Source organism: Aquarana catesbeiana, linkage group LG11, assembly GCF_042186555.1.
Source record: "Aquarana catesbeiana isolate 2022-GZ linkage group LG11, ASM4218655v1, whole genome shotgun sequence".
Classification (NCBI taxonomy): domain Eukaryota; kingdom Metazoa; phylum Chordata; class Amphibia; order Anura; family Ranidae; genus Aquarana; species Aquarana catesbeiana.
Genome location: NC_133334.1, coordinates 167,804,943 through 167,822,782, shown reverse-complemented (window position 1 = coordinate 167,822,782; position 17,840 = coordinate 167,804,943). Strand labels below are relative to the sequence as shown.

The 17,840-nt window shown below is 39.5% G+C and overlaps 1 protein-coding gene across 1 annotated transcript in view; it reads left to right on the top strand.

Annotated features, from left to right (window-relative positions):
- Positions 1 to 17,840, top strand: part of MMP2 (matrix metallopeptidase 2) — a 484,562-nt gene that overhangs the window by 43,796 nt on the left and 422,926 nt on the right. The window contains exon 2 of the mRNA XM_073605023.1: positions 16,250 to 16,473. Coding sequence (XP_073461124.1) covers positions 16,250 to 16,473 — 224 coding nt within the window. The remainder of the gene's footprint in view (positions 1 to 16,249; positions 16,474 to 17,840) is intronic.

The following is a 17,840-nucleotide window of genomic DNA, read 5'->3' as shown; positions in this document are numbered from 1 at the left end:
TTCCAATTCTCTGACGGGCCTGGATACTGGCCGTCCTGGCTTGGCAACCCAAAGCGCCCATGAAGTTCGGGAGAAATATGTTAATTATTTTACGAGTAGGGGGGCCCTTATAATGCCAGACAATTTCTAAATATTTTTTAACAAATAAAAAAATTAGATCTGATAAAATCTTGCATTTTCTTTATTGCTTGTGTTTCTTTTTTGGCTGTCTCCTAGGTTCTCCTAGTGCACTTGTAGTGCCAAGTGGATTTTCCTTTATAGTAAATAAGCCCCATTGTCACTGTAAACACAAAATTACTTACAAAACTTGTATTGAGCATTGAAAGAAGAAGCCACACATTGTTACATAATTACATAGTTACATAGTAGATGAGGTTGAAAAAAGACACAAGTCCATCAAGTCCAACCGCCTGTGGAAGGGAATTCCACATCCTTGCCGCTCTTACAGTAAAGAACCCTCTACGTAGTTTAAGGTTAAACCTCTTTTCTTCTAATTTTAATGAGTGGCCACGAGTCTTGTTAAACTCTCTTCTGCGAAAAAGTTTTATCCCTATTGTGGGGTCACCAGTACAGTATTTGTAAATTGAAATCATATCCCCTCTCAAGCGTCTCTTCTCCAGAGAGAATAAGTTCAGTGCTCGCAGCCTTTCCTCATAACTAAGATCCTCCAGACCCTTTATTAGCTTTGTTGCCCTTCTTTGTACTCGCTCCATTTCCAGTACGTCCTTCCTGAGTACTGGTGCCCAGAACTGGACAGCATACTCCAGGTGCGGCTGAACCAGAGCCTTGTAGAATGGGAGAATTATCGTTTTATCTCTGGAGTTGATCCCCCTTTTAATGCATGCCAATATTCTGTTTGCTTTGTTAGCAGCAGCTTGGCATTGCATGCCATTACTGAGCCTATCATCTACTAGGACCCCCAGGTCCTTTTCCATCCTAGATTCCCCCAGAGGTTCTCCCCCCAGTGTATAGATTGCATTCATATTTTTGCCACCCAAATGCATTATTTTACATTTTTCTACATTGAAGCTCATTTGCCATGTAGTCACCCACCCCATTAATTTGTTCAGGTCTTTTTGCAAGGTTTCCACATCCTGCGGAGAAGTTATTGCCCTGCTTAGCTTAGTATCGTCTGCAAATACAGAGATTGAACTGTTTATCCCATCCTCCAGATCGTTTATGAACAAATTAAATAGGATTGGTCCCAGCACAGAACCCTGGGGAACCCCACTACCCACCCCTGACCATTCTGAGTACTCCCCATTTATCCCCACCCTCTGAACGCGCCCTTGTGGCCAGTTTTCAATCCATGTACTCACCCTATGGTCCATGCCAACGGACCTTATTTTGTACAGTAAACGTTTATGGGGAACTGTGTCAAATGCTTTTGCAAAATCCAGATACACCAGATTGTTGATTATCCCAAAAATTTTACTCTGTGCACATTCACATGTGCGTTCCAAATTTTTGTGTAAATTTTTTTTTTGTTTTTTGCAATTTTTTTTTTTTTTTAGAAACAGGCATGTTTTAAAACATAACATACACAACTCTTGAACTTACAAAGTTCAACGTATCAAAACTGAAGGCAATATCAGATATTATAGTGTCAAAAATGTCTTGATATTGCCTTCATTAGATGGGGTTATGTCACCCCTGTAAAAGCCAAATTTTGAAGATGCACACAAAATGTGAGTACAAATGGGTATTTCCCTCCTGATCCCATGCCTAATGTCAACATGTGCTATCTCCCATCATGGGGGATCAATGGACGTGTTTTGGGGGTGTAACCCCTTCCTCTCACCTCCTAGAGTTACGAGGAAGGGGTTGCACCCACAAAACGCGTACATTGAGATCCCCTTATGGCAGATAGCACATGTTGACACACCGTGTGCATCTTCAAAATTTTGGCTTTTAAAATGTATAAAAACAAAATAGGTTAAAGTCCAATAAATGGGAAAATATATTGGATTTGCAAAACAATTATATTCTCCCCAACACATTGATCATGTTCTTCATTTGTTGTTCCATAACATTCAGTTTCTTCCTTATAATGTCTATTTCCCCATTCCACATCATGATGTTGTGGATGAGCCTTTGGGCGCTGTCAATGATTACTACCACGAACATGAAAATAGCCATTTTAAACTGTACAACAGTAAAGAAAAGCACATGGCGCAGCATGCAAGTAAATAATAGTGATATGAACACATGACAAGTATTTACTTTTTTGAAGCGCTTTCTTTATTCTTCGGTACTGATCCTGCTCCCTCAGTTTAAGGTCTGACCAGCGTTTCCTTAATTGGTCCTTGGAGCGTCGTACCCTAAGATTCTACCGCAGAGTCTTCATAACGTTTGTCATGATCTTGGCCTTGCGCAAATTCGGGTTGGTGTACGGTCCATGCTTCCCATCATAATCGTTCCTCCGCAAGATGTCCACCATCTCCACCATTTCTTCAAAGGCCATATTGGAGGCCTTAAATCTCCTCCTCTGGGATTGTGTCATTTCGGGCTACGGGCTTTCCTCCTCCTCATTACTGGAATAATTTCCACACACCTGCTGTGTCTCCACCATGTTGCTCCTATTGCTCACCGAAGAGAGAAGGGGTGGGGAATATTCGAAAAAAAGGACGCCAGGGGCAGGCGACGCAGGTGGAGTTTCACGCATGCGCAGTGTATATCAAGCTAACACGCATGTGTCGTACATACGATCTGTGTGTGTGTGTGTGTGGAGGAAGGACAAACGGAAGTGGCGAGCATGATAAACGGAGGTAAAATTTGAACTTGGCCCATCACAGTGGCCTATACTGCTTCAAGATTAAGGCCTATATTGGGAGAAGATAATGAGAGTTTAGGCTGACATTTGTGTTTTTGTCTTGTGTATTGTCTTACAGCAAAGATGAATCACTTTAAGGACCCAGAATTCATGGGCAGTTTCATAGACAGATACAGGGAGATGAGGAATTTGTGGGGGATGAAAAACAGCTTATATTATAATAAACAAGCTAGGAGGTCATCGCTGGAGACACTTCGCTACTTTCTGAAGACTCGGGTCCCCGATGCAACCATCAAGTTTGTGGAAAATAAAATTGGGATCTTGAGGAACATGTATAAAAAGGAGCATAATAAAATCAAGAAATCCCTCAGATCAGGAGCATCGGCAGCGCAAGTGGATGTACCCAGACTGTGGTACTTCAACAAACTGCTGTTTCTGGACAACCAGACTGAAGCCAGGGAATCACTTTCTACCCTTTCCTGCAGCCTTCCCTCCACCCTTCCCTCAACCCCAGCAGAGCCTGACGAGGAGCGACCTGGGCCCTCCATCCTGGAAGAAGTGGATGCGCCCAGCTGGAGTCGGGTATATTATTTGTAGACATATTTATTGTCCTAATATTAATGATGTTAACTAGATATTATAATTGATAACTAATTAATCTTTTTAAACAAAGCAATTTACATATGAATAGACAGTAGTGGCCAAAATGTTTGGGACCAGAATAAAAAATGCTGGGGTCAGATTGATAGTCTTTTCTATTTATTAACATTCAATTTGCAAGTCATCAGCTAAAAATTGTCTGTGATTGATGAAGCAAAAACTAAAACTATGTCTCTTTTTTATACACAGGAAGAGCTCAGCCAGGAGGAGGGTCTGGAAAGTGGCAGGCAGGAGGAGGCCGTGCCTAGTGACAGCCAGGGGGTGGCCATGCCCAGTGACAGCCAGGAGGTGGCCATGCCCAGTGACAGCCAGGAGGTGGCCATGCCCAGTGACAGCCAGGAGGTGGCTGGCCCCAGTAGGAGCCTCACCCAATCCCAGGTGCCTCACCTCTGCCTTCAAACAAAAAGGCCCAGGAAGGGGATCATCCTGGAGGAGGCAATACTGGGCCTCATTAGGGAAGCGAGTGATGTGCTCAGAGGCCCCCCCGACCCTGAAGAGGCCTATGGCTGCTATATAGCCACAAGATTATTGAAATTGGAGGAGGGCCAATGCTTACTCTGTGAGCAAATTATTTTTGACGGCCTTCAGAAGGGGTTGAGGGGCCAGCTGACAGAGAACAGCCGTATATCTGAGCTCGCCCATCCTCCTCCTCCTCCTGCCACAAGTCCACCACCAGAGCCACAGCCTCCAAGGAAGGCTGCAGGGAAGCATGCAGGGAAGGGTGCAGGGAAGCGTGGAGGGAAGGCTGCAGCGAAGAGAAGAAAGTAATGGCCTGGCTTCAGTCTGGTCTGACAGAAGAAGCAGGCTGGTGTAGTACCACAGCCTGGGGACATATATGTCTTCTGCTGCTGGTCCTGGTCTCTGGGAGTCCTGGACCAGATTGGGCTCAAAATTATATGGACTCCTCAAGATAACAATGTTTTTTTCAACAGACTTGATGTGTGCCCTAGGGCCAAAAGGCTTCGCAAATTCCAAAAGTTTATCCAGCCTTGCCTTCCTCTTTATTTTGTTAACCAGAATAAATGGGTATTTTATTTTGGGAAAATACTTGTCTATATGTGTTTTTCTAAAAATAGGACAGATTGTTTGTGAGTATGCAGGTACATTTCAAAAAGACAATGTCAAATTAACAAGTGACACCAATCAGCCTCCTTGAGGTTAAAAAATACAAAATAATAATGTTATTGTGGTAACCTGATACACCATAAAAAATAAAAATATGGAGATCAATAGAAAATAATTTTGCAAAAATCAAAAAAAAGGATATCTTGATGAAAAAATAAATAAAAAAAAAAGATGACTCTAAAAAATAATTCTCAACATTATTCTGGAGATCTGGCTTTTAAATAATAAAAAATTATTCATATGATCACGAAAAATAATAAAGAAAAAAGTTTGTGAGAACTCTGTGTGAATATCAGCAGCAAAACAAGTTAATTCTTCTAGCATTATAAAGCACAAAAGAATGCGTTGCATTAAGCGATCACAGAATTTGCAGCGTGATGAATGTGCTATGTCCATTTCGAACGTTAGTTTTACCAGACCGACTGCTTCCGTCTCGTAATTGCTTCTGAGCATGCGTCGTTTTCTATCGGTTTCCCGATAGTGTTTAGTTCCGTCGGGAAAGTTTAAAACATGTTCACTATCTAAGTCCGTCAGAATTTTCGACAGAAAAAGTCCGATGGAGCATATACACGATCGGAATATACAATGAAAAGCTCCCATCTGACTTTTTCTGACGGACATTCCGCTCGTGTGTACGCGGCATTAGAAGGACAGAGAGGGCAATCTGTCACAAAGACCTGAAGCGCCGAACTGTATGCTGTCTACTGGGCGCTTGGGTTTGGCACATCACGGATCTGGTGGACAGATTACTGGGAGGGGCTGGGGAAGACCCGGCTGTCATGGTGCACGTTGGCAGCAATGACAAAGTCAGAAGCAGATGGAGTGTCCTAAAGAACAATTTTAGGGACTTAGGAGCTAAATTGAGAAAAAGGACCTCCAAGGTAGTATTCTCAGAAAAACTATCGGTACCTCAAGCTACACCAGAAAGGCAGAGGGAGATTAGGGAATTTAACAAGCGGCTGAGGAGCTGGTGTAGTAAGGAGAGGTTTGGGTTCCTGGAGAACTGGGCCGACTTCTCACTTGGTCACCAGTTCTATAGAAAAACATCTTCTGACATGTATGTGTATGTCAGAAGATGTTTTCTACAAATAAAGAAATCAACTATTGAGCAAGAAACTTTTGGAAGACTCATTGAAATTATATAGCAGATGGGAGTCTGCCTATTCCCAGCACTCAATACACAGGATGTGCAGTCCACCGTTTCCATTTGTATTTCTATTTTATTTCTATTTCCCTTTTATTTCTAAGTATTGTGAATTATACTAGTTATTATAGATACTATTGATTATTAAAAATTAAATCACATGGCACATTAATCTTATGCACTATGACCAACTAGAGAAGCCTTTTTTAACCTTTTTACATGAACCCCTAAAAATGTTTTAGGTCTAGGGGAACCCTTACTTACCATAATCAATTTATCTGGTGGCAATAGAAAAAATGCCTTATACGTTGCTAGTCAGTGGGAGGATTAAAACCCTTACAGTGATAGTCAGAATGCCACTCTTACATAAAAAATTCACCTAGGAGAAGCGCTCTCCCAAGGGGGTTACCTTGTGGGTGCACTCCAGAGTCCAGCATTTGCATCCACAGACATGAATCCCGGACTCCCCCCAACCCCCCCCCCCGTGCCCGCATCATTGGATTTGATTGACAGCAGTGGGAGCCAATGGCTGCGCTGCTATCAATCTATCCAATCAAGTGCCGAGAACCCCGGAGAGATGCACAGCACGTCCTTGCCGTTGGAAATTCCAGGACTCAGGTAAGTAAAACGGGGGGCTGGTGGGCCGATGACAGAAGTTTTTTCATCTTAATGCATAGTATGCATTAAGGTGAAAAAACACGAGGGTTTACAACCCCCTTAAGGAACACTTAGCAATTTCTCGAGGAACGCTATGGTTCCCTGGGACCATGGTTGAGTATAACTGACCAAGGCATTAAAGTATGAATATTAGTATTCAGCACAAACGAGATCAACGCTTTAATAGTTTCTTAGTCCTCTAACATTTAAAAATGTTTTCAGCATGTGTAGCCCTGATGAAGCCTCCTTGTAATCCCCAAAACACATTGGCTAATCTTGTTGATTACAAATTTTATTTGTATTCTAGGCATCTACTAATGGCACTTTCATTCTCCAACCCATTGTCTTGTTTTCCAAAGGAACACCCAAAGGTGTCATTAGGACAAGATAGCTGCCTAACAATCTCCACAAACCAATTCTCACATTTTATAATACACCTATTTGTCCAGCGATCCTCACCTTAACCACTTCAGCCCCGGAAGGATTTACCCCCTTCTTGACCAGAGCTCTTTTTACAATTTGGCACTGTGTCGCTTTAACTGCTAATTGCGAGGTCATGCAATACTGTACCCAAACGAAATTTGCGTCCTTTTCTTCCCACAAATAGAGCTTTCTTTTGCTGGTATTTGATCACCACTGCGGTTTTTATTTTTTGCGCTATAAACGGAAAAAGACCGAAAATTTTGAAAAAAAATGATATTTTCTACTTTTTGTTATAAAAAAAATCCAATAAACTCAATTTTAGTCATACATTTAGGCCAAAATGTATTCGGCCACACGTCTTTGGTAAAAAAAATGTCAATAAGCGTATATTTATTGGTTTGCGCAAAAGTTATAGTGTCTACAAACTAGGGTACATTTTCTGGAATTTACACAGCTTTTAGTTTATGACTGCCTATGTCATTTCTTGAGGTACTAAAATGGCAGGGCGGTACAAACCCCCCCCAAATGACCCCATTTTGGAAAGTAGACACCCCAAGGAAATTGCTGAGAGGCATGTTGAGCCCATTGAATATTTATTTTTTTTGTCCCAAGTGATTGAATAATGACAAAAAAAAAAAAATTTACAAAAAGTTGTAAATGATATATTGCTCACGCAGGCCATGGGCATATGTGGAATTGCACCCCAAAATACATTCTGCTGATTCTCCTGAGTACGGGGATACCACATGTGTGGGACTTTTTGGGAGCCTAGCCGCGTACGGGGCCCCGAAAACCAAGCACCGCCTTCAGGATTTCTAAGGGCGTAAAGTTGTGATTTCACTCCTCACTACCTATCACAGTTTTGAAGGCCATAAAATGCCCAGATGGCACAAAACGACATTTTTATTGTTATCTCGGGGAATGTAAATATCCCCTATGATAGCAATAGGTAGTGACAGGTACTCTTTTTTGAAAAAATTTGGGTCTATTAGACCCTAGATCTCTCCTCTGCCCTCAAAGCATCTGACCACACCAAGATCGGTGTGATAAAATGCTTTCCCAATTTCCCAATGGCGCTGTTTACATCCGGCGAAACCTAAGTCATGAAATGCTCGTAGCTTCCAGTTTCTTAGGCCATAGAGATGTTTGGAGCCATTCTGGTCTCTGATCAGCTCTATGGTCAGCTGGCCGAATCACCAGCTGCATAAACATGGAAGACGGTGGGGGGGGGGCATTCCCTCCCACTGCTTGTAAAAGCAGTCTAGAGGCTAATTAGCCGCTAGGATTGCTTTTACATGAAAGCTGACCGCTGGCTGAAAAGAATGATACCAAGATGATACCTAAACCTGCAGGCATCATTCTGGTATAACCACTCAAAGTCCAGCAAAATACCAGTACATTGCTGGTCCTTGTTGGGCATATATTGTAAACTTTTTTTTCATGCAGCCTGTGGGCTGAACGAAAAAAAGATATTGATCGGTGGGTATGCCCACCATTAGAATACCTCCCTTCATCCACCCACTTCTAATGATGGGCATACATGCACCGTATATATATGCCGAAGCATGGGGGCATCCTCCCGCAAAAGTTAGGAGCAAATCGCTCCTCCACCCACTGCTGCCCCCACGCTTCGGCATATATGCTGAAGTATGTAACTGTGGTGGTGAAATCACCTCCGACAGCACTGGAGTCACGGCTTTATGTATCGTGGGAGCAAACGCTGTTGCTGTCAAGATAAATAAATCCGCGCTGCAACTGAATGGCGTACCTGCTAAGCAAATGATGGTAAACAAAAAAACAAAGTAACATTACAGTATAACAGTAATACTTACCATACCTGCAAAGCAAATACAAAAAAAAACATAGTAAAAAATAAAACATTTAACGCAACCTGTGCCTAAAATATATATTTGCCGAAGCATGGGGGCATCCTCCCGCAAAAGGCAGGAGCAAATCGCTCCTCCAACCACTGCTGCCCCCACGCTTCAGCATATATGCTGAAGTATGTAACTGTGGTGGTGAAATCACCTCCGACAGCGCTGGAGTCACGGCTTTATGTATCGTGGGAGCAAACGCTGTTGCTGGCAAGATAAATAAATCCGCTCTGCAGCTGAATGGCGTACCTGAAAACAAAAAAGTGGTTAACAATAAAAAAACAAAGTATAAAAAAATTGCATACCTATAAAGCAAAAATGATAAAAACATAACAATAAAACAATGCAGTATAGAATGCAGAACAATAGAGAGAGAATGGAGAGAGAACAATAAAACAACAACTATTTTTGTTTTTTTTATTTTATATATTTTTTTGTGTTTTTTTCTTCTTTTTTTTTTTTTTTTTACACTTTTTTTTGTAACTTTAACTTTTTTAACTGGTACCAGGTTTGGGTCTCTCAAAATGCGATGGCATCTTGGGAGACCCTGTGAAAGTGTGTCCTAGTCTGTGCAGTGCTGTACCCTACGCTAATACTCAACTAGTGTATGGTAGCGTTCAAAACATTCACCCATGCAAAGACCAGGATTGTCAGGACAGAAGGGACAATAATACTGGGTGTCACGCCTAAATCCACGCTTGCTGCAGACACGACATCTTTTTTGGGGGGCTCCTTGGGTAGGGGTACTCGGGAGGACATATTGAAAATGCCTCTCATGCAGCCGGCTTACTGCATTTGGTTGGGGAAGGTGAGGTGGAGCACCGTCTGGAAACAGAAGGGCTCTGACGATCTCTTCCTGGAATTTAAGGAAGGATCCAGTCCGTCCTGAAGCTCTGTATAGCACATGAGCGTTCATCAAAGCCAATTGAAATAAAAAAACAGACACTTTTTTGTACCAGCGTCTGGCCTTACGGGCAATTAGGTACGGCGCCAACAACTGGTCGTTGAGGTCCACCCCTCCCATATTAAGGTTATATTCGTGGACACAGAGGGGTTTCTCCACAACACCAGACGCCGTAGTAATTTGGACCGTCGTGTCTGCATGAAGGGAGGTAAGAACAAAAACATTCTTATTGTCCCTCCACTTCATAGCGAGCAAGTTATTACACTTCAAGCAGGCTCTCTCCCCCAGCCTAAGACGGGAATCTACAAGCCGCTGGGGAAAGCCCCGGCTAATAGGTCGCACGGTGCCACATGCTCCAATCTGATGATCAAAAAGGTAGCTAAAAAGTGGCACGCTCGTGTAATAATTGTCCACATACAAGTGGTACCCCTTTCCAAATAAGGGTGACACCGAGTCCCACACAATCTTGCCAGCGCTTCCTATGTAGTCAGGGCAGTTTGTCAGCTCTATGTGACTATCTTTGCCCTCGTAAACCATAAATCTACATGTATAGCCTGTGGCCCTGTCACAGAGCTTATACATCTTGACCCCGTATCTGGCACGCTTGCTGGGAAGGTACTGTTTGAATGACAAGCGGCCAGAAAATTTAATCAGGGATTCATCAACACAGACAACTTGATGGGGGGTAAACAAGTCTGCAAAACGTTGGTTGAAGTGGTTTACAAGGGGCCGAATTTTGTAGAGCTGATCGTATCCAGGGTCTCCACGAGGACGACAGAGTTCATTGTCGTTGAAGTGCATAAACCGCAAAATCTGCTCGTATTGTGCCCTGGCCATGGAGGCAGAGAACACGGGCATATGGTAAATTGGGTCAGTGGACCAATATGACCGCAACTCACTCTTTTTATTTATGCCCATGTTAAGGGAAAGGCCCAGAAAGATCTTAAATTCAGAAACCGTAATTGGTTTCCAATCTCTGGCAAGGGAGGACTGGGGATTAGCGGCGATGTGTTGACCAGCGTACAAATTGCTTTGGTCCACAATAGATCTAAAGAGATCTTCGGTGAAAAAAAGCGAATAAAAATCCAGTGGTGTAAAATCAACTGTTTCCACCTGAATTCTGGGTTGGCCAGTGAATGGGGGAAGTACGGGTGCTGCAGAAGTGGTGGGTACCCAATTCGGATTGGCGAATGCAGCAGGAAGGGCACTATGGGCACAACGGGCCTGTGTTCGTCTTCTTGGTGGCAGCGGGACACTACTTGTGCTTGCCACCTCACCAGCTTGAACTGCACTTATGGGACTCGCCACGTCACCAAGTGTTACTGCAGTGCTGGATGTACGACCAGGGTGTACTAGGCCGCTGGTGCTTGCCAGTTCACCAGAAGGAATAGCGGCACTAGTACTTTTCTACTCCATACGCGAACCGTGCGGTTCTTGCACTTCAAAGACAGAAGAAGTTTGGGGTCTGGTACTTCTGACCTTAGCAGGGACCACAACTCCGTCGTCAGAGCTATCTGTCATGGAGCCGCTGTCCTCTACAGGATTGTATTCTGAGCCTGAATCTGACAGATGAGTGACTTCCTCTTCACTATCTGTCATGCTCAGAAACGTGTAGGCCTCTTCACTAGTGTACCTTCGATTTGCCATTTTGGGCTCTAAATTTAGGGGTACACTAGTGAGACTCACAGGCAAAAAATCTCCTGACTGTTAGTGACTGATTCAAAACGCTACCGAAAAACTGTTAGCGATCGCAGGGATCAGGCCTGACTCTGCGAACGCTGCAGTTATGTGTGCTTAGTGTTTTGTAAGTGACAGTGATCGATCGATACTGCACTTGGGTGGGCTGGGCTGGGCTTGAGGAGCAAAACGCAGGTGCTAGCAGGTATCTGGGCTGATCCCGCTAACACTGCGCTTTTTTGGACCCTAAACTGCTGGGGAGTATAGATCTGATCGGATCAGATATCGATCCGTTCAGATACTATAGCACTAAGGGAGGTGTATGCTGCGTGCGTGGGTTTTAGCGGTACTGGCGCTAACCTGACGCTGCCTGGGGCGACGCAGACCTTATCTGACCCTAAAAACGTAACTTATATCACCGCCGGGAAATTAGGGGGTTAAACCTTTATAAGGTAATAAACGGCGGGTGCCCTAAAACTATAATAAACTATAATAAACTATAAAAAACAAACCAACTAACCAGCGTCACCCGTAACACTTATACGGTGATCGCTGGTGAAAGGGTTAACTAGGGGGCAATCAAGGGGTTAAAACCTTTAGTAGGTAGTATATGGGGGTCCCTGTCGCTATAAAACACTGACAGCGAACCTATATACTTACCTCCCTAACTAGCGTCACCTGTGTCACTAATACAGCGATCAGAAAAACGATCGCTTAGCGACACTGGCGACGGGGGGTGATCACGGGGTTAACCTTTATTAGGGGGGTTAGGGGGGTACCCTGGACCTAAAGGGGGGTACCCCAGACCTAAAGGGGGCTAACCTAACTGCCCTAACACTTATAACTGTCACAAACTGACACCAATGCAAAAAAAAAACTGCTATTGGTGTCAGTGTGACAGGGGGTACAGGGGGGTGATCGGGGGGTGAAGGGGGGTGACAAGTGTGCCTGGCGTGTTCTACTGAAAGTGTAGTGTTGTGCAGACTTACATTGATGTCTTCTCTCCTCGGCGCCGGATCAAAAAGACCGGCTCGAGGAGGGATGACATCACTTCCTCTCCCTCTGTTTACATTACTAGGCATGTGCATTTCGTTTCGTTCGGACGAATTTGGACGAATTTTTCATTATTCGGAAATTCGGATGCATCCGAATTTCCGAATTGCAAAAGTAAAGAATTTAAACGAATCCGAAAAAAAAACGAACGAATTCGAAAACATATATATATATATATATATATATATATATATTTTTTTTTTTATTATTATTCTCTTCTATTGTTTTTTTATGCTTTTCTTTTCTATTATTTTATATTCTATAATAGTCTTTTCAATTCAAATTCATTCTATACGAAATTCGAATTTCGGAACATGGCTTCTGAAGTTTGAATTTCGTATAGAATGAATTTGAATTTGAATAGAAAAGATTAGAACAGAAAATAATAGAAAAGAATAGACTAGAAAAACAATAGAACAGAATAGAAGAAAATATAATAAATATATTATATTTTCTTCTATTCTGTTCTATTGTTTTTCTAGTCTATTCTTTTCTATTATTTTGTATTCTATTCTAATCTTTTATATTCAAATTTGATTTCGGTCTATATGAAATTCGAATTTTGGAAGATGTTTTTTATATATATATATATATATATATATATATATATATATATATATATATATATATATATATATATATATATATATATATATATATATATATATATATATAATTTTTTTCTATTCTGTTTCATTGTTTTTCTATGCTATTCTTTTCTATTCTATTCTAAACTTTTCTATTCGAATTTGAATTCATTCTATACGAAATTCAAATTTCGGAAGATGGCTTCTATAAGTGGAATTTTGTATAGAATGAATTTGAATTTGAATAGAAAAGATTAGAATAGAAAATAATAGACTAGACAAACAATAGAACAGAACAGAATAAAATATAATATAATATATATATATATATATATATATATATATATATATATATATATATATTTTATTCTATTCTGTTCTATTGTTTTTCTAGTCTTTTCTCTTCTACTCTATTCTAAACTTTTCTATTCAAATTTGAATTCATTCTATACGAAATTCGAATTTCGGAAGATGGCTTATCGTATAGAATGAATTCGAATTTGAATAGAAAATAATAGAAAAGAATAGACTAGAAAAACAATAGAACAGAACAGAATAAAATATAATATATATATTATATCTTATTCTATTCTGTTCTGTTGTTTTTCTAGTCTATTCTTTCTACTCTATTCTAATCTTTTCTATTCAAATTCAAATTAATTTTATTCGAAATTCGAATTTCGGAAGATGGTGTTATATATATCAAAATATATATATTTCTTTCTATTCCGTTCTACTGTTCTATTGTTTTTCTATTCTATTCTATTAGAATTTGATTTCATTCTATTTCTATATAACCATTTTCCGAAATTCGAATTTTGTATAGAATGAATTTGAGTTCAAATAGAAAAGATTAGAATATAATAGAAAAACAATAGAACAGAATAGAAAAAATATTTTATATATATATATATATATATATATATATATATATATATATATATATATATATATATATATATATATATATATATATATATATATATATATATATATATATATATATATATTTTTTTATATATATATATATATATATATATATATATAACCATCTTCCAAAATTCGAATTTCGTATAAAATGAATTTGAATAGAAAAGATTAGAATAGAGTAGAAAGAATAGACTAGAAAAACAATAGAACAGAATAGAATAAGATATAATATATATATTATATTTTATTCTGTTCTGTTCTATTGTTTTTCTAGTCTATTCTTTTCTATTATTTTCTATTCAAATTCGAATTCATTCTATACGATAAGCCATCTTCCGAAATTCGAATTTCGTATAGAATGAATTCAAATTCGAATAGAAAAGTTTAGAATAGAATAAAAAAGAATAGCATAGAAAAACAATGAAACAGAATAGAAAAAAAATATAATATATATATTATATTTTATTCTCTTCTGTTTTATTGTTTTTCTAGTCTATTCTATTTCTATTATTTTCTATTCTAATCTTTTCTATTCAAATTCAAATTCATTCTATAGGAAATTCTAATTTTAGAAGCCATCTCCCAAAAGTCGAATTTCGCATAGAATTAATTCAAATTCGAATAGAAAAGTTTAGAATAGAATAGAAAAGAATAGCATAGAAAAACAATGGAACAGAATAGAAAAAAAATATAACATATATATAACCATCTTCCGAAATTGGAATTTGGTACAGAATGAATTCGAATTCGAATAGAAAAGATTAGAATACAATATATTATATTTTTTCTATTCTGTTCTATTGTTTTTCTATGCTATTCTTTTATATTTTCTATTCTATCCTAATCTTTTCTATTGGAATTCGATTTCATTCTATACGAATTTCAAATTTCGCAAAATGGTTATATATAGTTTACTTTTTCAAATTCAGTTAATGTTTTTTTCGAATGCGGTAGAATTTTTCGAATTTTATATTTTTTTTCAAATGTGGTAGAATTTTTTCGAATTTGACAGTTTTTTTCGAATGTGGTAGATTTTTTTCGAATTTGATAGTTTTTTTCGAATATGGTCGAATTTTTTCGAATGCGGTAGAATTTTTTCGAATTTTATGGTTTTTTTCGAATGTGGTAGAATTTTTTCGAATTTGACATTTTTTTTCGAATGTGGTAGAATTTTTTCGAATTTGACAGTTTTTTTCAAATGTGGTAGAATTTTTTTCGAATTTGATAGTTTTTTTCGAATACGGTCGAATTTTTTCGAATGCGGTCGAATTTTTTCAAATGCGGTCGAATTTTTTTGAATTTGAATACGAAACGAAACAAATTCCGAAAACGAATGTAATGAATGCAACGAATTTAACTAAACGAATTTAGTTAAGTAACTAATCGAAACGAAACGAAACTAAACAAATTTTTTCATCCCGCACATGTCTAGAGGAAGCATTTTCATTCGCCGGGAGCGATCGGGAGGGGGTGGCCAACAATGGATGGCCTCCCCCTCACCTCTCATCGCCCGCGAACTCGAGCCGACCGCCTCTGGCACCTCAGGTACGTGATTTTGCCTGCCCGTGCCATTCTGCCACAGTATATCTGCGTTAGGCGGTCAGCAACTGGTTAACAAGTGTACTTTTTTTTTACCTTATAGTTAAAGTGTAAGGGGCTTGTAACATACTTCCCTCTACCGTAGCGGCTTGTAGTTTGCACATAAACCCTCTTATGTTGGCACATGACATGAGAAACAGAGTTGAGGACCAGTGTTTCAGATGGGGTATCACTTTTGTGAGGATCTCCTCAATTTTAAAGGTCATGCCTAAAACTTTTCAATATTTGATCAATTAATGGCAGTGACACGTATCACTAAATAATTTTTACCAGTACACTTTAAATATACAGTAAATATTGTTATCGCTTGATTAACCTGGCTCATACAGTGTTACTCATGGTCGCACTCTTCTGGCACCTTTTGAATCTGTATATGTTGCTTGGGTCTGGGCACCAACTTCTTCAATTTCAATTTAGGGAAAATAGGAAATGGTGTTATTTTATATTTATTTCTTTTTACAGATCCTCATTTACAAATATCCTGTTATTCAGTATTCATCATGACCTATACAAATAAAAAAAATGTGTATAAGCCAGAATAATCTTTATTTTTTTAAAGAAATTCAGAATTAAAGCCCAACTCCAGGCACAGAGATTTTGCTTATTTTTGATGTGTAGCACTGATGTTATTTCTCCAACTTCTCTTTCCTTAGTCATTCACACAATGCAACCTGCAGCTCTGTGTTTTGTGAATGACCAAGGGGAGAGGGTGCAGAGAAAGGACACTATTGCTTTGGTCCATGAGGCCTACAGTGCTCATATTCAGATAAGGGTAGTATCCAGAATTGGGCTTTGAATGTATTTATTTCAGTTTTTAATGAGCCCATTTTTTTTTACCTGCAGCAATACCTGCTGAAGTACTATGGTTGCCCTAAAGATGGTTGCATTATGGTACTGAAAGACACACTGAAGAAAATGCAGAAATTTTTCCATATTTCTGAAACAGGAGAGATCGATCAAAAGACTATTGAAACTATGAAAAAGCCAAGGTGTGGTAACCCTGATGTGTCCAATTACCAGTTCTTCCCAAGGAAACCAAAATGGGAAAAGAACCATATCACATACAGGTGAAGATATGATCTAATAGTCCTGATTTATTAAAGCTTATGTGTGTGGATCAGCACATTGATCATGCATGGACAGGCAAATTGCATCCTATTTATTCTGGGCTTGCAATGTTGTGGTGTACATACTCTACACTAAATTTACTAATAAGTATGGTTTGTTTTACTGTGTATGTTCCATCTTTTGACTGTACATTGGCACATGACAAGTGGTAGCATACCTCCCAACATTTTGAGATGGGAATGAGGGACGCCTACCAGCAAACATATGTAGGCATAGGACACGCCTCCTGCCATGCCCACTTAAAGGAGAATTAACCAAAAAAAATGTTAATCAAACTCACAAGTGCTTTTTTCTATCACTACTATTCCTTTATATTGGCTTTTAAAATGTACAAATGCAGCCATTTAGAAATTGGATGAAAGGTTTAGCACTTGGAAACACTTTTTGAAAGATAAAAAGTGCATTTTATATACAACTATATAGTTTAGACCAAAATGAGGGACAAATGAGGAGGAAAGAGGGACAGAGGGACATTGCTCCAAATCAGGGACAGTCCCTCGAAATTAGGGACAGTTGGGAACTATGAGTGGTGGCATTTCTAAAATTAAATTTTTTTTTAATCTAATATTTTGGGTTAGTTTAAGCATTGTAAGAGATATTACATGTGCATCTTTTATGAGAAAACAAATACATGATATCATTAAAGGTGAACTAAAAAAAAAAAAATGATTATACATGACTACTTTAGCTATGGCATGTAGACAATTTCATACACTGAAGTCTCTTAATGGGTTTCCAACATAACATCGTAGAATATATTTTTTTACATGCACATTTAATTTCCTATTGTACTGGTCACATTTGTTGACACACATTCCTTTGTGCAATTGTTTTAAAACAGAAATCAATAAAGAAGCACAATTTGGATGTGCAATGTGTGTAGCAAGCTAGGTACACATTGAACATTGGAGTAAGATTTGCTAGATATTTTCAGGGAATGCCTTTGTGTGCTCATGGAAGCCCACAATCCAAGTGTCTCATAGCTCAGCCCAGCCCTGACAGTACCCCCTCCTCAATGACCCCCCCCCCCCTCGGAGGACCACCAGGCTTGAGGGGAAAATGTCTATGGAAATCACGGAGGAGGACAGGGGCATGTACATCCGAGGGTGAGACCCAAAAGCGTTCCTCCGGACCGTACCCCTTCAAATGCACCAGGTACTGAATGCGCCCACGGAACCTAGAGGAGTCAACAATGGACTGTACTTCATACTCCTCATGGTTCTCAACCTGTACAGGGTGAGGACGTGGCATCGAGGTGGTAAAGCGTTTGCAGACCAAAGGTTTTAATAAGGAGACATGAAATACA